We start from the raw sequence: 19,113 nt of genomic DNA, 5'->3' as shown, positions 1-19,113 counted from the left end.
GAGGATTTTATTTAGGGACGATTTTAAGTATAATTTTAATTGGAACACAGCCTCTAATATTTGGTTTTTAATTTGGTTTTAGAAGGGTTTTTATTTTTGTATATTGTTATTGTATCTGTTTTTAATATGCTGTGCACCGCCCTGAGTCCTGCGGGAGAAGGGCGGTATAGAAATTAAATTAATAATAATAATAATAATACCGAGTGGTAGGAACGTTGTAAGATAGCAGCACGAGAAATACTATAACTAGGTAAAATGAACCTCATCTTAGAAAGGAAAGATTCTCTGTTCTAGATGTTTTTCTCCAAACAACAGATTAAATGTAACCGGACAACTGTCGCAGATCTGCACAGACCGTGGTCTTTATTGTTTTGAGAAAGTCAAGTCCATCCTCTTTTCTTTTTAAATAATTTGCAGGAAGTGATCAAAAAGACTGAAATCAGAACAAATTGATAAACCCGCAATACAGTTAAGTTTTCAATATTAAGGCTTATACATTTTTAGTAGGTCAAGTAAATTATCCCAACAGGCTACATTGGTTTAACAAACTCTTGAGATATTAAGGAAACAACAATGTAAGAACGCTGAGAGTATTGCTCTGCAGTTAAAGATACAGCATTTCTGAGAAAGCTTAGGCACAACTTTTAACCAAAAAAACCCCCTATTATTGACACAGACATTTTGAGCTTCAAACCCTGAAATTTAAAACAAGTTTTACCAAATTCCTGGTAAGTGTAAAGTTACTCCGATTATTATTCTTGCAACTGATCAGGCTAAAGCCAAATTCAAAGTTTAGAACTGGTGAGGAATTGCCCCACAACAAAATGATTAAAAGCATATTTTTTTTTCTGATTTGCAAGTTTTTCATCTCCTCAAGACCAAGATATGGGTGTTAGGAAGGGGCACCAACATACCAGTAAAACTGTCTACTTTGGTTTCAAGTTAGTGAATTTCATTGGCTTTGGTCAAAGTTTCAAAACTCTCAACACAATGACAAAACTGCGGCAGAAATATTGTTCGAACAAAATACAGTATTTCCCCAATTCATCGCCCTGACACCCCCCCCCAAAAAAATAAAATCACAAGACCGAAGCACACATTTATCAATACGTATCATCTCAGAAAAAAAAAATAATAATAATCTATGTTCGTTTTTGTAGCGTTTCCCTCCATCCAGTTCTTGGTCCAGAACACCAACAATTCTTGGAACATGTTACTTCTTAGCACTAAGTGAAACAATGTTAAAATGTGTCTTTTATTTCCTTCCAAAGGATATTTTTCAAGCATCAACAAAGTCATCTGTAACTGGCTCAGTTTTCGTACCCAGAAAACAAAAGAAACTGAAAAGGAATGAAAAATTGGAACCGGAGTCCTCCAACGGTGGAGCCCCAAAGAAAAAGACACATATTTGTAAATTCTTTTTTTCCCCTTCTTTTAGTACAGATGGAGCTCAAATCTATAAGCGCAGAGAGAGGCTGTGCAATAAATTATGTGTGCAACTGTGGGGTGGAAGCACTAACCGACCCTTATTCCTTTCCCAACTTAAATAATACACAGTGGAGTGTGTGCTAACTTGAACTCAGAACTGCCTGCACTCAATGCAAATAAAACTACGATATAACGACAATTATGTTTCCTCTGGACTAGCAACATGCATTTAACCCACCTCCAAGCCCTTGAATGCAAATTGGTCCTGTGTAGTAGATTACATATGACTGAAAGACAACTGTGTAATGGAGTAAAAAGGCCAGGCATTTCAATCCTTACATCTATCACATTAGACTGTAATTTCTGGTATTGTAGGCAACAGAATGTGGTGGGTTTTTTCCCCCAATTGAGTCAAAAGTAGTCTTTGGCATCTGTAAACTTTTATTTCCCCCCCCCGCCCCCTTTCCAAAACTAAATTAACAGAAAACATCGAACCGTCTATAAAAATATACAGTTTAGGACAAGCTCGTCTCCCTGATGTAAAAAGGTTCACAATTTTAAATAAAACTATAAACTGAGTTACATTCAATATATAAAAAAACTTTCTTGAGGTTTTGGCAGTCCAGCATTTTTGGGGGGTAGGGTGGGGGGGAATCTTTACGTAGTTAGTGGAAGGTCTTGCTAAAGTGAAGGTCTTTGCTTGTCTTTTACCAAGAGGAGAAAAAAGGCTTCCGGCTGTGAAAAGTCTGAGTAAATGCATTGCTCAAGTGAACGATCCTTCCTTGAGTCCCACCCTGGCTCCTCTCCACAACCACCCGGGGCATCTGGACCAGCTGGAGGGGGCTTCTTCCATCCTTCAAGGCCTGAGTAAGATTAAGTATCTGCAAAAGATTAAAAAGAAACCATGTGGAGATAGAAAATAGTGCTTTAGCTTAGCCCTAATGCTAGCAGAAACCGTCTGTCCTAAAAAGAGATGCATGCTATGTATTCTCCAGGGCAGGGGTCTTCAAACTTGGCCCTTTCATGACTTGTGGACTTCAACTCCCAGAATTCCTCAGCCAGGCTGAGGAATTCTGGGAGTTGAAGTCCACAAGTCATGAAAGGGCCAAGTTTGAAGACCCCTCTTCTAGATCACCCTTTTCTTGTCTAGGTCCTTCTAGATGGCTTCTGGTTCTCCAGCAACTCCAGCTAGGTTGGGTGGCGACCATGATGGTTTGAGATGAGAGATGCTGTAATTCAGGGGTCTTCAAACGTGGCCCTTTGATGACATGTGGACCTCAACTCCCAGAATTCCTCAGCCAGGCACGAGGAATTCTGGGAGTTGAAGTCCACAAGTCATGAAAGGGCCAAGTTTGAAGACCCCTGTTCTAGATCACCCTTTTCTTGTCTAGGTCCTTCTAGATCAGCGGTTCTCAACCTATGGGTCGCGACCCCATTTGGGGTCGATCGACCATTTCACGGGGGTCGCCAAGCAAGGCTGTCCGCCATTTTTCCCCCTTTTCCGGCGGGTGCCTTACCTCCCTTGGGCTGGGCCAGCTGGTGGTCGGCCTGCTCCGTCTCTGCCGCTTGCCAGCTACGCCTCAGCCGGTGCAGGGGGCGGAACCACGCATTCGCGGTGCTCCCGGGCAGGGAAAGTCCTCGACTTACGACCGGTTGGGTAGTCCTCGACTTACGACCGGTTTAGTCCTCGACTTACGACCGGTTGGGGGTCGCGGCATTAAAAAGGTTGAGAACCACTGTTCTAGATGGCTTCTGGTTCTCCAGCATCTCCAACTAGGTTGGGAGGCAACCATGATGGTTTGAGATGAGAGAGGCTGTAATCCAGGGGTCTTCAAGCTTGGCCCTTTGATGACTTGTGGACTTCAACTCCCAGAATTCCTCGTGCCTGGCTGAGGAATTCTGAGAGTTGAAGTCTACACGTCATAAAAGGGCCAAGCTTGAAGACCCCTGCTCTAGTGTAACACGGGCGCAAGACCGCACTCAGCGTGTGGTCCTCAATGGAACTACTTCTGCATGGAGGGAAGGAAGCAGTGGGATAGCGCAAGGCTCCATCTTAGGCCCATTGCTCTTCAATGTCTTCGTCCATAATCAAGATGAGGGAATGGAAAGGGAACTCATCAAATCTGCAGACGACCCCAAGCTTGTTGGAATGAGGGTGAAGGTTCGTTTCTCCAAGCTTGTGGGTTGGTTTCCAAATGTTTTGTTACCAGGCTAGGTAACATCGTCAGCAGAGTTGAAGGGGTGTCGGTGTTCTGTTTGTAAGGGCTTCGGGTGTGGGTATGTCAAGGGAGGGTCTTGTGACCCATCACAAGATGGGTCCTTTACAAAGAGGTTCTGTGGGGGTGCCTGACCTGCCAAGGCAGACTTTCAAAGGAGTATAGAAGTAAGAATAAATTGCACCCTCCTAATTTTAGGAAAGAATAACTTTCTTTTCAAGAAAGAAAGAAAGAAAGAAAGAAAGAAAGAAAGAAAGAAAGAAAGAAAGAAAGAAAGAAAGAAAGAAAGAAAGAAAGAAAGAAAGAAAGAAAGAAAGAAAGAAAGAAAGAAAGAGGAAGGAAGGAAGGAAGGAAGGAAGGAAGGAAGGAAGGAAGGAAGGAAGGAAGACAGAAAAAAAGAAAGAAAGAAAGAAGAAAAAAAGAAGAAAGAAAGAAAGAAAGAAAGAAAGAAAGAAAGAAAGAAAGAACAGAACAAACCTGGATTCTACACTTAACTTCAAAGCAACTGCCACAACTATATATGATGCAAAAAAAAAGAAGAATTTAAAACACATCACCCCTTACCTGTCCTCTCATCACAGACATTTGGTTCTCAAATGTGCCTTTGTCAAACCCTTTGTCAGTCTTTATTGGAAGAAAAATAAATTGATTTGAGAAACCTTCATAATTCAAATCAGATCCACCTATAAATAACCAGACTTAAAATAATAAGCAAGGAATTACACCAAACCGTTCAAATAGTCTTGTGGAAAGCCCAGTGAACTTTCCTCGTTTTGACATTTCACCGCAATTCCAGCTGAGAACGACCAATTACGTTCCAGGGCCAATATGCCCAAATAGGCTTTATCCTTTGCCCTGCTCCTTTAAACGCTTTTGCCCAAAGCTACTTTTGAAATTACCTTAAAGAGTTCGTAAAGGTCTTCAGAGAGATCCTGCACAAAATTCATGTCAGAAATACGAGGGAGAATCAAGTCTCTCGTCTCTTGAGAAAAAGGGACCTTTGCTTGTGGAAGCCAAGCCCAGTGGAATGGATCTGAGAGAGGGGGGAAGAGACAAAAAGAGGGAGGTGAATAGAATAGAATAGAAAATAGAATAGAATAGAATAGAATAGAATAGAATAGAATAGAATAGAATAGAATAGAATAATAATGGAATAGAATAGAATAGAATAGAATAGAATAGAATAGGGAATAGAATAGAATAGAATAGAATAGAATAGAATAGAATAGAATAGAATAGAATAGAATAGAATAGAATAGAATAGAATAGAATAGAATAGGATATTGGAATATAGAATAGAATAGATATTGGAATATAGAATAGAATAGAAAATATGGAATAGAATAGAATAAAATAGAAAATATGGAATAGAATAGAATAGAATAGAATAGAAAATATGGAATAGAATAGAATATAAGAGAATAGAATACAATAGAATAGAATATAGAAGAGAAGAGAAGAGAATAGAAGAGAATAGAAGAGAAGAGAAAATAGAATAGAATAGAATAGAATAGAGTAGAAAATATGGAATAGAATAGAATACAATAGAATAGAATATAGAATAGAATAGAATAGAAGAGAAGAGAAAATAGAATAGAATAGAATAGAATAGAAAATATGGAATAGAATAGAAGATAAGAGAATAGAATACAAGAGAATAGAATACAGAATAGAATAGAATAGAATAGAATAGAATAGAATAGAAGAGAAGAGAAGAGAAAATAGAATAGAATAGAATAGAATAGAAAATATGGAATAGAACAGAATAGAATAGAACAGATCAGAGCTGGAAGGGACCCTGGGGGTCATCTAGTCCAGCCCCCTGCTCAAGCAGGAGAACCTACACCATCTCGGACAGGTGACTGTGTAGTCTGAAGGGAAGCCTTTCCAAATAAGCAGGCCGAGTTGAGCTTTTCAGGTGTAACGCTCAATTCGCTGACTTTAGGAGAAGCAGCTTCCTTATGCACGTAATCCTGGATTCATGGCCACAGTTGGAACTGTAACCTTGGTCACTGAGTGAAGTGACTGCTTCAGTCAATGACCACAATCCCAACCTGAATGCCAGTCTTTTGTTTGTTAGATAATATTATTTATTATTTTGTATGTTAGATTTTTAGCACACGAGGCGTGGTGGTGCAGTGGTTAGAATGCAGTAATGCAGGCTAACTCTGCCGACTGCCAGGGGTTCGATCCTGACCGGCTCATGGTTGACTCAGCCTTCCGTCCTTCCGAGGTCGGTAAAATGAGGACCCAGATTGTTGGGGGGCAAATATGCTGACTGCAAACCACTTAGAGAGGTCCGTAGAGCACTGTGAAGCGGTATGTAAGTCTAAGGGTTATTGCTATCCAAAGTTTTTTATTTTATAAGTATTTCAAGCTGGCAAACATATATAATAGTTTTTCCTCCTCTTCTTTCTCCCCACAACAATCACCCAGTGAGGTGGTTTGAGTGAGAAAGAGTGACTCAAAGTCACCAACCTGGCTATCATGCCTAAGGCAGGACTCGAACTCACCATTTCCTGGTTTCTAGGCCAGCACCTTAACTTCACACTACTGTTCATCTCTAGATACAATGAAATCTACCAATCACAATCCTTGCAATCCCCATGCATTCTTCTCTAGAAAAATCCAAAAACTCACACGCTCTCCACTCATCGGGATGCTTGAAAGGGAAAGCAAGACCATTATCAATGGCCGCAATCTTAATAATGGGCTCCTTTTCATCAATCCACTGGATCTCCTATTGGAAAGCAATTTAAAAAGAAATTCAGAAGTAATCAAGGCGTCCCCCTTTAACACAACCCCCCCCAAAAAAACTAATATTTCAATAGAATATTAAGCCTGCGCAGCATATGCCATGCAATTCTTTTCAATTTACAATTTGTCGATAATCTAGCCCGAGTGTATAAAATTGATCATTGAGGAAGCATCGCGCATTATTTAATTCCGTCTTATCGCATAAGAACACGGGATGAGAAAGAATTCTTTATAAAATCCACAAGTCAACCTGAACACAAATCACACCAATTCTTGATCATACGGTACCCCTGTGATCAAAACAGAAGATTTGTTCCTACCTTCTCAGGAAGATCCGTCCCATCGCTCTGTTTCTCATACTTGACTAACCAGTTATCGTTGCCTCTGTCTGCAAGGAAATTAGGGAGAATCACAATTAAATGAAATGCAAGGGTGCTGCAGTAAAATGTCAGGGTAATGTGATACAGTAGAGCTCAGCTTATAATATTTAAAGAGCTGGGCCTGTTATTTTAAAGGAATTGCAGGATTAGTACAACTCTGGATGCTTCACGCCTTGAACCACAAGCTATTCTATACGTTTCTTTCAGAGATCTTCTGCCTTTTGGGGTGGATGGAATTTTGGTAAGCATATTATGGATATATATGGGGAGGAAAGCCATAGCAAATCTAGACAGCCTACTAAAAAGCAGAGACATCACCCTGCCAACAAAAGTGCGTATAGTCAAGGCGACGGTTTTCCCAGTTGCAATGTATGGCTGTGAAAGTTGGACCATAAGAAAGGCTGAGAATGGAGGCCTTTGAACTTTGGTGCTGGAGAAGACTCCTGCGAGTCCCCTGGACTGCAAGGCGATCCAACCGGTCAGTCCTGGAGGAGATCAACCCCGACTGCTCTTTAGAAGGCCAGATCCTGAAGTTGAAACTCAAGTACTTTGGCCACCTAATGAGAAGGAAGGACTCCCTGGAGAAGAGCCTGATGCTGGGAAAGATTGAGGGCAAGAGAAGAAGGGGACGACAGAGAAGGAGGTGGCTGGATGGAGTAACTGAAGCAGGAGGCGTGAGTTTCAATGGACTCCAGAAGATGGTAGAGGACAGGAAGGCCTGGAGGAACGTGGTCCGTGGGGTCGCCATGGGTCGGACACGACTTCGCAACTAACAACATTATGGGTATTCTCAAAGATAGCTGCTCTGTTGGGCAGGGATAATCACAGCACGCCCATCCCTCAGAAGGCAAGCTAGTTAAACGGAAGCCACAAGGTCATTTTTCTAGCCCGTTTTCCTCTGCTTGAATCTGACAAGAATTCAAGGATAATGTCCTAACCGAGGAAAAGTTGAAGGGGAAAAAAACAACAACAACGATTACACACCAGTATTTCTGATAACATAATCAAGCACGACCAGTTTTTCAAACTGTGACTGGAACTGTTTCCTTGTGTTCTCGGGCAGGGGGTCGGTTTCGAATTTCCTGAGCCAATGGTCGGCCTCTTTGTACCCTTCCACGAAGAGCTGAAAGGAGCCAACCTGTGGGTTGAAAGAAACGCTGCGTTTGTGAAACGGACCTGAACTCATAAAGTGCTATTTATATGGGAAAGCCAATAAAAATGCTACAGCAAATTGCCCTTCTTAAGTGCAGACAAAGAGTTAGTGGGAGACTAGTATAGCTATTTCAAGCTCTTTAGCTCTCATCAGCTAGTCATACCCCTGACTAGCTGATGAGAGCTAAAGAGCTTGAAATAGCTATACTAGTCTCCCACTAATTCTGTCAGCCACAAAAATTTTGAATTTACAGTGTTCACCGTATGTGACGTCGGCCTGCAAAACATGCTCTTAGATTGGAGCAAAACGCAGAACAGACTGGATAGACCGGGTGCTCCAGCCAAAACACACACACACACACACCCCACATATATATATATATCACATCATACACATATATACATATATATACACCCACATGCATATGTATGTATGTATGTATGTATGTATGTATGTATGTATGTATGTATGTATGTATGTGTTTTTCAAAATTTGGATTGCTAACAAAGAATTAAGTGAGAACTGGAATAGCCATTTCAAACTTTTTAGTTCTTTTCAACCGGACATACCCTTCTGAGATTCGAACCTGGGCTGTCTGCATGTTAGGCAGATGTATTAACCTCTAGGCCACAGGTTCTTTCTCACTTTGTCAGCTATGAGACAGGGGAGAAGAATTATCTTGAGAAGGGTATGTCTGGTTGAAAAGAACTAAAAAGTTCGAAATGGCTATTCCAGTTCTCCCTTAATTCTTTGTTAGCAATCCAAATTTTGAAAAACACATATAATGTCGCAGTTGCGGCTGCTAAGCCTGCGGATGGCTCTAGTTTGAGCTGATACAGGCAAAAGATTCCTTTCTCCCATATTTGGGCCGACAGGGTGCACCAAACTCAAGATAATATATGTATGTATATATATGTGAATATGTATGTATATATATGTGAATATGTATGTCTGTATAAATAAATAAATGAATAAATAAAACATTTATTGGGAAGGAAGATATCATTTTTAAGTATCAAAATTGCAGTTGGCTCGAGAATGCCTTTCAAAAAAGTATTTTTAATCTGAAACTGCCATTCCAAGAATCAAAGGCCTTGAGGTGGGAAAAAAAAATGACATCTTGATTTTGTGTTTTACCGATCAGACTGATTTGCCGATGGAGAAATGGCCAGGGCGGGCTACTCTAGAAATGTCAAAAGTTGATATTTTATTTTAAGGTCTGATTTTACTGCAACAGAGAGAGTCGGAAGTCAATGCCTTTTGTTTCACACACACACACCCCACTTTCTTCACACCTTTTTTGTTTTCCCCTTTTCTACTGTTGTCCCCTACTATTTGCTTTTGTATTTTCACATTTTATGTTATAAATGAATAAAACCAATTTAAAAAAAAAGAATCAAAGGCCTCTGATGCATCAGGAATTAGCTTCAGGGCTTTTAACGAACAGGGCTGAATTTTGTCTGTGTTTTCTTGTATTTCTTCAGTTTAAAAAAGTAAATAAATTCCACTGAGGAAATAACTTCACCGTACCTTGACGGGGTAAACAAACTTTTTCCGTCTTTAGCGGTGCGTCGGAATTTAAACTTCTCTTTATTCTTTTAATACTTACAAATTACCCCGGAAGAGGAATAGAAGGAAACAACAACCACACACACAGACACACCCCGCCAATACAACGGAAGTAGGTAAACGTTTTCAGGACGGCTGAGGAAAATTTACCTTAGGAGGTAGTCCAATTCGGTGAAACTTTTTGCCAACTTTGGGCACTTTTTCCAAAGCGTATTTCTTGCCCCTGGATTTGGCACGATCGATGGCGCTGTAGTTGAACGTCTCGCTAACAAAGCCGACCACCTGAGAACACGGAATAATTTGACGTTTTAATTTGACGTTTTAATTCTGACACTGTCCTCACCACACCCACCTCTTTGTCAAGCTACCCAGGTGGTCCTCGGCTTACAGCAGCTCATTTAGTGACTGCCCAAAGTCACAACGGCACTGAAAAAAAACTGACTTCTGACCGTTTTTCACGCAGCATCCTCGCAGTCACGCAATCGGCGACCGACTCACACTTATGACCGTCACAATATCTCCCGAGGGTCACGTGATCCTCTTTTGCAACCTTCTGACAAGCAAAATCGGTGTGGAATCCGGATTCACTTAACAACCGTGTTGCTAACTTAACCACTGCAATGATTCACTTAGCAACTGTGGCAGGAAAGGTCGTAAAATGGGGCAAAACCCGCTCAACCAACGTCTCACTTAGCAACGGAAATTTTGGGGCTCAGTTGTGGTCCTAAATCGAGGATTCCCTGTGTTTTGTGTTTCTCCTTTCTAGCAATAAACGAAGATCAAAACGTTCAGGCTTTGTGGCGATTTCATTTGAGCTGCTGCTTCTATAGTTGCTGGCTTCACATTCCAGCTGATATTTTTGATTAGGCCAGTGTCAACGCTGATAACATTGGACGTTCTTGCTTTGACAACATATGAAGAGGCAGCCTTTTTCTTTCTCATGCTTTACTCTTAGAATTAGATGATGCTGGGGAAGGAGGCGGAATGTGGCGGGAGTTAGTTAGACGTAACCGTATTGTACTAGTGTGTGAATTCAGAACTTGAAATAAGAGATGATAAGGATTGGCAGGCTGGAGAACAGGAGGGAAAGCCTGCATTTCAAACTAATTGGGGAATGTGATTTATGACTGTTACTTGGAGGAGGGATTTGTGCTTTGATACTAGGTGCCCAGGGGAGGGGAATCCAGTTTTGGGCTTCGATTATGTTAGTGCCGATATGCTCCTCTAATAAAGATTCTTTAAGGTAAACAGTGCCTCGAAGTTCTTTGAAGAGTTTCATCTTTCAGAACCATGACTGCCAGTTTCGGAGAATTACAACCACAAAATGGCACGTTGTCAAAATTTGCAAGCTGCTGCAAAAAAGGAGGAGTGAAAAAAGTGTACGGTAAGGGGGGAAAAAAGTGAGTGGCTGGATTCACCCTGAAATCTGCATGGTTAAGAGCGATGTTGGCAGCTCTGTATCTATAACATAAAATACTCACAAAATTACAATTGGACCCACAGGCCAAAAAAGGTAAGACCCGGTTACCTGAGCTAATTTTTTTGCCTTATGCTGAAACTCCCACTGAGACCAGCGTCCTAGCTAGTCAACTCCAAAAGTCAAAACTTATTTCCCCAGCCTGAAAAATTAGTTTAAAAGGTTTTATTCGACCTTTTTTTTATTTACAGGTTTAAACCAGAAATACGTTTCTTCGTGCTCAACCGATGCTGCAAACCACTCTTACCTTTGTTTTGGGTACCACTCCTAATCCTAGTTTACTGTCCACCAGATAGGCACCAGCTTCAGAGAGATATCCCTGATTAGGAACAAGACAGCCCCTGCCAAAACAGCAAGGGCAACAGAGTTTGTGGAAATATTTGGTCCATTTTGGATTGAGGTGACCGTAAGGCTCTTCGGATTTGGGCTTAAATACTCCGATACTTTTCTAAAGGAGAAAAAGAAAGGGAGGATGAGTAAGGGATCGCGAGGAAAGTGTGTGCTGGTTTGCTGGTGATATATAGAAATATAGAGACCCTGAGGACACAGAGAAACCTCCAAAGGACCTCAATGAGTCTCTAAAACAAGGGTCTTCAAACTTGGCCCTTTGATGACTTGTGGACTTCAACTCCCAGAATTCCTCAGCCAGGCACGCGTGCCTGGCTGAGGAATTCTGGGAGTTGAAGTCCACAAGTCATCAAAGGGCCAAGTTTGAAGACTCCTGCTCTAAAAGAAGGCAAAAGGACCAGCTGTCTGCAAGGAGTATATAAATCCTTCCATTCCTCCACCATCCGGTCAGAGCTGAAGAAGCTTCTGGGATGAGAAGCGAAATGTCTTCAAAGAAAAAACAAGAAAGTCCAGTTGCCTCCTGAAAAAAGCACCTTTGGGACAATTATAACCAGGATGACGGAGAATCTCCATACACCTAAATAGAAATAGTTTACAAAAACACGTATTTTTAATTTTTTTTCATCCCGCCTTTGTTAGTTTTATAAATCACTCAAGGTAGCAAACATAGCTAATTCTCCTTTCTCCTAACAACAGTAACTCTGTGAGGTGAGTTGGATGGGCCCCGGAGTCGCCCAGTTGGCTTTCCTGCCTAAGGCGGGACTAGAACTCAGCTCCTCAATTTCCACTAGACAAAACTGGCTTGGAAGATAAGCTGGGTTGTCTAAAGGTACCTGGTCATCTAAAGTTGAATGCCCCTCGGCTCACAGCGGTTCACTTAGTGACTGTTCCAAGTTACAACGGCACGGGAAAAAAGCAACTTCACGCTTACAATGTCGGCACCCCCAAGGTCACATAATCAAAATTCAGACACTCGGCAACTGACTTGTATTTATGTCAGTTGCGCGGTCCTGGAGTCCTGTGATCACCATTTGTGACCTTAGGGACAAGCCGAATCAGTGGGGAAGCCGGGTTCATTTAACAATTGTGTAACTAACTTAACAACTGCAGTGATTCACTACACAAATGGGGCGAGAGAGGTCGTAAAATGGGGGCCAAAGCCACTTAACCAATGTCTCAACTTTGCAACAGAAAATCTGGGGCTCAGTTGTGGTTGAAAGTTGAGGACTACCTGTAATGTTAAGTGAACACAATCCACCTGCTAAGGGACACAGCTGTGCTACATCTATGATCTAAAATGCTATATAGGTAAAGTAGAAGACCTCCATAACACAGAAGCTACATTACTGGCTTTTATCAAAGGCCCCCAATGGATCCCACAAAAGGCCTCCTACAAATGCAGTATTTTCTCAACTCAAATATTATATCCACAGAGATTTGGTGTGTTTTTTTTTAAAGCTGAATAGAGCACAGGGAAGCATCGCAACATTTGCCCCGAGATGTTAAAAGTGATATAAATTCAAAATTCGTTACAGGTCAAAAGATAAAAGGGTTCATATTTTTGCAACTCCATCTTCCAAAACAAATACATCCTGGTATTTAAACCATAATCACAACAAAGCATATTTTATTTATACGATGTCCATTAGCAGAATAAATAGCATTCCAAAAATACATCGCAAAATTCAATATGATGCTGTTGTTGTTTGGGACTGCCATTGATTTCGGATGGAAAGAAAAAAGGGCAGTGCAGCTACTGTTAAGTCCTGACTTTGAACGTAAAGGAGCAATTTTTTTGACTCTCACAGCAATGAGATTTAAAAGAGCAGACACACAATAAACCATCAGCTACCTTTGACAGAGTTTTACTTGCCCTTCAATGCAATGCAATCATTGCACGTTCTCCAAATATACTCTAAGACTGACTCTTAATAGTGTCCCTAAAGTTAAGATGTATGTTTTGCCGTTTGAAAAGCAGGCAGATAAAATAAAAAACCAAATGGGCTGAAGTTGAGAGACTACAATAAACAAGAGCTGGTTTAACTAGTTATGCTGTTGCAGCATTAAGCTTTTAGTGCTAATTGAGGGCTGATGTGAAGCCAGAATAAGCCAAGCCTGAATAAAATTGTGAAGCAATTTGCCTTCTTTAATAATAAACAGCCTTGAGAAGGTGGAGACGTTGATCTGAAATTTAAAATGGGGTTGCATGGATACAAGGACAACCCCTGAATTATCTGAAATTAGAGACGACGAGGCCCAGTTGCAAATAAAATGATTTCATTAGCAACTGGCTTTGGAGCAGACAGCTGTGACATTTGCTTTCATGCCAGAATTCATTATAGACAATTATTTCAGGAACTAGTAACTAAAAAACGTATTTAATATTAAATACAATACGTTTTTTTAGTATACTAGTTCCTGAAATAATATTAATGTCCTTTCATCCAAACATTAATATTAATGTCCTTTCATCCAAATTTCTTACGCCATCTAACGTCATTGCGTGTCACGTATATTTCAAGTATTTGTGAACTTTACTCTCCTTGTCTATAAGGCAATCTTACTCCCTTAATTTTATCTGATTCAGAAATTGTTGAGCAAGGCAAAGGCTCCTCTAATGCAGGTAGTGATACTCGATTACATTATTTCAACACAAAAGATAGGTATGACCCACATTCTACTATTTGGTAGGATCTGTAGGTAGATCCAGAACAAAACAGCAATTCGGTTTCCCAGGAAAAAGATACAAGATACAACGCTCTTATGGATTGGTGTCCTTTAAGTCAGGGGTCCCCAACCCCCGGTCCGTGGACCGGTACCGGGCCGCAGCATGCCAGCAACCGGTCCGCACAAACAAGCAAAGCCCCATCCATGGGATGCAGGCAGCACATAAAACCACACACTCTCCGGTCCGTGGAAAAACCTTTCCCCACGGAACCGGTCCCTGGTGCCCAACAGATTGGGGACCTCTGCTTTAAGCAACTTGCAATCATTTCAGGTTACAAAAGTTTTTCCAATTTATATCACAAAAGTACTAAAAACCATGAAACCTGGCCTCTCAGCTTTTTCTAACCCAACTTCTTTTAGATAATATCTCCCAAATATTCAACTCAGATACTTCGAGGGTTGGAAATCAACAGGGATTATGAATCCAAAGTTGGAAAATGCGTGCGCGCGCACACACTTATAAATTGTGCCATCAAGCTGGCGTCAAGTCTTAGCAACCACCTATTCATACAGATTATAAACACGACCTTTTGAAACACATCGTGGAAAATAAATCCCCAAAGTCTGCTAAAGAATTCTGACCCTTTATTTGTAAAGCAAGAGCAGTGCTATAGGACAAAAAATGAGACTTTTCTTCAAATTGGGTCATGAAATTTTTCCATACAGTATGAACTGAAGAAATGTTGACCCAGTAAGCTCCATATACACCCAACAAAAAAAGGTATATAATCATGACTAAAAAATCCAGGTTCCCTCCGTCCGTGCTGTTTAGCATTACGCATAAAGTAGGACTATGTATTGGTTATTTTCCAAATAGAAAATCATAAGCCAAATGCAAAAACTGCTGGCTGCTGCATATTGGAAGATAACGAAGGAAGGGACACTCAAATGTACACAAATGTTCAGCAAACCACAGATTTGCTAGCAAGATACAAGTCCTGCTAGCAAGATACGGTGGTAGGAAGTGCCGCACACTCGTTCTCGTTCTGATAAGCTGCAAGGAAAGAGACTGGACAGCCATTTGTCCGAAATGGTATAGGGTTTCCTGCCTGAGCAGGGGGTTGGACTAGATGACCTTCAAGATCCCTTCCAACTTTACTATTATTATTATTATTATTATTATTATTATTATTATTATTATTATTATTATTATTATTATTATTATTATTATTATTATTATTATTATCCCTGTGTGCAGCTATGCACGCTCAACCTTGACCGTGGGCAAATGTTTTCACACAAGACCGTTCAAGCATTTTATCACACAATCCCACAAAGAAACCACAGCGCAACTCACTCTCTTAGAGTCTTTGACGAAGTAGCTTCCGCTGGAGCCTTGGGAGATTCTTTCTGGAAAGACTTCGCTTTCGATGGCTCGTTCGGCTTGCTGCATGATTTCGGCAAATTCAGGGTCGTCCACGGAGAAGTTCATCTCTGCGATGCTCACGACATGTCCTGGGTGGATTGTGACAATAATTTCAAAGGAGTGCCGGCAGCTGATTATTATTTTTTTCTTCCTCAACTCCATTTACTCCCTCCTTCTTCATCTCTCAATATACACTCAACCCTGGCTCACTCTCCAGTAAGACCAAAAATTACGGGGACACAATAGAAATGCCAAAATAATACGCGCCGCAGCGGCTACGTTTGCACAATGCAGCCGCGTGGTTGGAAATTTGACTCGTACGACTGTCCGAATGACCGAGGGGCGGTCCACAACAGGCACGAGGACAGCGTGGGGGAATGAATCGTATCAGACCCAGATAGAACACTGTTAATACAGGACGTCTCCATCCTCGGCTTATCTCCCAAGAGGTGGAATACGGCACAGCGATTCGGTTTAAATCTTCAAAAACCAGACCTGTGAGGTGGATTTCCCTGGAAACAAACCAAGGGCTCCAGTTCATCTTGTACACTCCTCTCTACTTGACTCTCCCCAGTCCTAGGACGATACTAATTCCTACAAGGCCCATCTATTCCGTGCGGCCGGCCTGGCGTAGTCTGATTATGTTTTAGTGGGGGGTTTTGTATGGGGTGTTTTTAGAGCAGGCCTGTTATTTAATTTGATTTTAGTACTGCATTGGCTGCCTGTGGCCTTCCGGGTGCGCTTCAAGGTGCTGACTATCATCTTTAAAGCGCTCCATGGCATCGGACCCGGATACCTTCGAGACCGCCTCCTGCCGCAGATTACCCCCCATCGACCTGTACGCTCCCATAGAGTGGGTCTCCTCAGGGTGCCGTCGGCCAGACAGTGCCGGCTGGCGACCCCCAGGGGGAGGGCCTTCTCGGTGGGAGCCCCCACCCTCTGGAATGAACTGCCCCCAGAGATCAGGGTGATCCCTGATCTCCCTTCCTTCCGCCGCGCCCTTAAGACATGGTTATTCCAGCTTGCAGGACTGGCCTAGGGTAATTTTTAGAGGGCTTTTAATTAGATTTTAATTTGACAATATTTAAATATCTCTTTTAATTAATTTTAAATTTGTATTGTTATTTATGTATTTTAATTGATTGTCAGCCGCCCTGAGTCCTGCGAGGAGAAGGGCGGGATATAAATCCAAATAATAATAATAATAATAATAATAATAATAATAATAATAATAATAATAATAATATTTATTATTGTGGTTTTTAGTATCGCCTGTTCACCACCCTGAGTCCCGTAAGGGAGATAGGGCGGTATATAAATTTAATAAATAAAATAAATAAATAAAATAAATAACACTGCCGACAAAGGAACAAGCACATAAAAAGATTCCCTAAGCATGCATCCAGATTCAAAGAGCTGCCTCTGTTTAAACCACAACCAAAAAAAAAGTTTAATTAAGCCACATTGCCCTCCCATCTTCAGCCTCAAAGAGCAAGGATACGGCCCCAAAGTAGCTGGGTCCCACCCCTAAATGAAACGCTTGAGGATCAGCTAGCTGGCTTGGTGCATAAGCTGGGACTGGAACTCTCAAGTTTCTAGCCCTGATGCCTACGTGGTCCTCTCCTTCGAGTCCGTGCTGACTCCAGGCAACTGGCTGGATTACTCTCTGCAATCTTCCAAGCAACGTACAAGTAGCCCTCGACTTGCGGCCACAATTGGGCCCAAACTTTTTATGTTGCTAAGTGAAACCTTTGTTGAGTTTTTGCCCCGCTGTACGACCATTCTTGCCAACGTTGTTAAGCTAGCAACACGGTTGTTAAAGAGGATCTGGTTTCTCCCTTGACGCTGCCTGTGAATCACGTGAGCCCCGGGGCACTGCAACCCGTCATAAATATGAGCCAGTTGCCAAAGCGTCCGCATTTTGGATCATGTGACCCTGGGGATGTTGCAACAGTTGTTAAGTGTGAAATACGATCCCAAGTCCCTTTTCCCAGTGCCGTGGTAACTCGGAACGGTCGCTAAACGAGCCGTTGTAAGTTGGGGCCTACCACATTTTGATCACGTGACCAGAAGAACGCTATAACGGTCACAAGTGTGAAAGATGGTCCTAAGTCCCTTTTTTCAGCACCGTGGCGGCTTCGAACAGTCGCTAAATGAACTGTTTGTAAGTTGAGGACTGCCAAATTTTGATCAGAATGCCGCGACGGTCTTAAGTGTGAAAAACGGTCCTAAGTCCCTTTTTTCAGGGCCAAACGGACACTAAATGAACTGTTGTTAAGTCGGGGACTACCAAATTTTGATCACGTGACCAGAAGAATGTTACAACGGTCGTTAAGTGTGAAATACAGTCCTATGTCCCTTTTTTCAGTGCCGTGGCAGCTTCGGTCGCTAAATGAGCTGTTGTAAGTTGAGGACTGCCTGTATCCAAAATGTTGATCACACGACAAGAGTGCCACAACGGTCGTGTGAAAAACAGCCCTAAATCCATTTTTTTCAGCACCGTGGCGGCTTCGAGCGGTCGCTAAACGAGCCGTTTGTAAATTGAGGACTACCCAATTTTGATCCGAACGCCGCGACGGTCGTTAAGTGTGACAAACTGTCTTAAGTCACATGACAATGCTGCTGCAATGGTCGTAAGTGTGAAAAACAGCCCTAAGTCCATTTTTTTCCAGCACCGTGGCGGCTTCAAACGGCCGCTAAACAAGCCGTTTGCAAGCTGAGGACTCCCCAATTTTGATCAGACTGCCGCGACGGTCGCTAAGTGTGAAAAACGGTCCTACGTCCCTTTTTTCAGGGCCAAACGGTCACTAAAAGAGCCGTTTGCAAGTTGAGGACTACCCAATTTTGATCAGACTGCCGCGATGGTCGTTAAGTGTGACAAACAGTCCTAAGTCCCTTTTTTCAGGGCCAAACGGTCGCTAAACGAGCCGTTGGCAAGTTGTGGACTCCCCAATTTTGATCAGACTGCCGCGACGGTTGTTAACTGTGACAAACGGTCCTACGTCCCTTTTTTCAGGGCCAAACGGTCGCTAAACGAGCCCTTTGCAAGTTGAAGACTCCCCAATTTTGATCAGACTGCCGCGACGGTCGCTAAGCGTGACAAACGGTCCTACGTCCCTTTTTTCAGGGCCAAACGGCCGCTAAACGAGCCGTTTGCAAGCTGAGGACTCCCCAATTTTGATCAGGACGCTGCAAGGGTCGTCAGTGTGAAAAACTGGCACTTTTTTCCAGGGCCAAACGGTCACTAAACGAGCTGTTGTAAGTCGGGGACTGCCTGTACTTCCCCCTCCCCCCTCCTAGGGAGACCCAAGCAGGAGCAGACAGCAGGGGCATCCCACGTGTGGCCACGCCCCCTCCGGCCACTGCGCAGGCGCGCCCCGTTTCCTCACGCGTCAACAACACCGCCGCTCACCCGTCCCCTCACGGGCCCGCCGGCCCCAGCCCGCCGCCGCCGCCGCCGCCGCCGCGCCCAGGAGCGGCTCCGACTCCTCGCCGTCGCCCTCCTCCTCCTCCTCCTCTTCCTCACTGGCCGCCTCGGACGCGTCCCGGCCGGCGGGGAGGCGGACGGCGCCGCCGGGAGCGGTCCGCGCCGCCCGTCCGGAAAGCAGCCCGGCCGGCGGCTCCGTCTCCAGCTGCAGGAGCTCCTCGTCGGCCTCTTCCTCTTCCTCCGCCTCCGGGGAGAGCACCGGGCC

At 42.8% G+C, this 19,113-nt stretch overlaps 2 protein-coding genes across 2 annotated transcripts in view; both read right to left on the bottom strand.

Annotated features, from left to right (window-relative positions):
• Nucleotides 1–266, bottom strand: part of ZCCHC4 (zinc finger CCHC-type containing 4) — a 20,215-nt gene extending 19,949 nt beyond the window's left edge. The window contains exon 1 of the mRNA XM_015827133.2: nt 242–266. Within this exon, the coding sequence (XP_015682619.2) occupies nt 242–266 (25 nt within the window). The remainder of the gene's footprint in view (nt 1–241) is intronic.
• A 1,806-nt stretch (nt 267–2,072) lies between these two features.
• Nucleotides 2,073–15,487, bottom strand: PI4K2B (phosphatidylinositol 4-kinase type 2 beta). Its single transcript, XM_015827132.1, has 9 exons — nt 15,353–15,487; nt 11,228–11,428; nt 9,654–9,785; nt 7,766–7,919; nt 6,722–6,789; nt 6,285–6,384; nt 4,544–4,677; nt 4,209–4,268; nt 2,073–2,309 (listed from the first exon to the last, which is right to left on the bottom strand). The coding sequence occupies exons 1-9, from the start codon at nt 15,485–15,487 to the stop codon at nt 2,136–2,138; spliced, it is 1,158 nt and encodes a 385-aa protein (XP_015682618.1). The 3' UTR covers nt 2,073–2,135.
• Between the last annotated feature and the right edge of the window lie 3,626 nt (nt 15,488–19,113).

This window comes from Protobothrops mucrosquamatus, unplaced genomic scaffold (genome assembly GCF_001527695.2).
Source record: "Protobothrops mucrosquamatus isolate PMUCROS unplaced genomic scaffold, P.Mucros_1.0 scaffold3522, whole genome shotgun sequence".
In the NCBI taxonomy this organism is placed as follows: domain Eukaryota; kingdom Metazoa; phylum Chordata; class Lepidosauria; order Squamata; family Viperidae; genus Protobothrops; species Protobothrops mucrosquamatus.
Note: the sequence above shows the minus strand (reverse complement) of the source record. Positions and strands in the feature narration are given on the sequence as shown.

Excerpts from the sequence above, each read along its gene's own strand:
- PI4K2B (XM_015827132.1), bottom strand. The coding sequence starts at position 15,487 with ATGAACTTCTCCGTGGACGACCCTGAATTTGCCGAAATCATGCAGCAA. Across the intron at positions 6,790-7,765 it reads TTATGTTATCAGAAATACTG|ACAGAGGCAACGATAACTGG; the intron begins GTGTGTAATCGT and ends ATTTCCTTGCAG. Across the intron at positions 4,678-6,284 it reads TCCCGATGAGTGGAGAGCGT|ATCCATTCCACTGGGCTTGG; the intron begins GTGAGTTTTTGG and ends CCCCTCTCTCAG.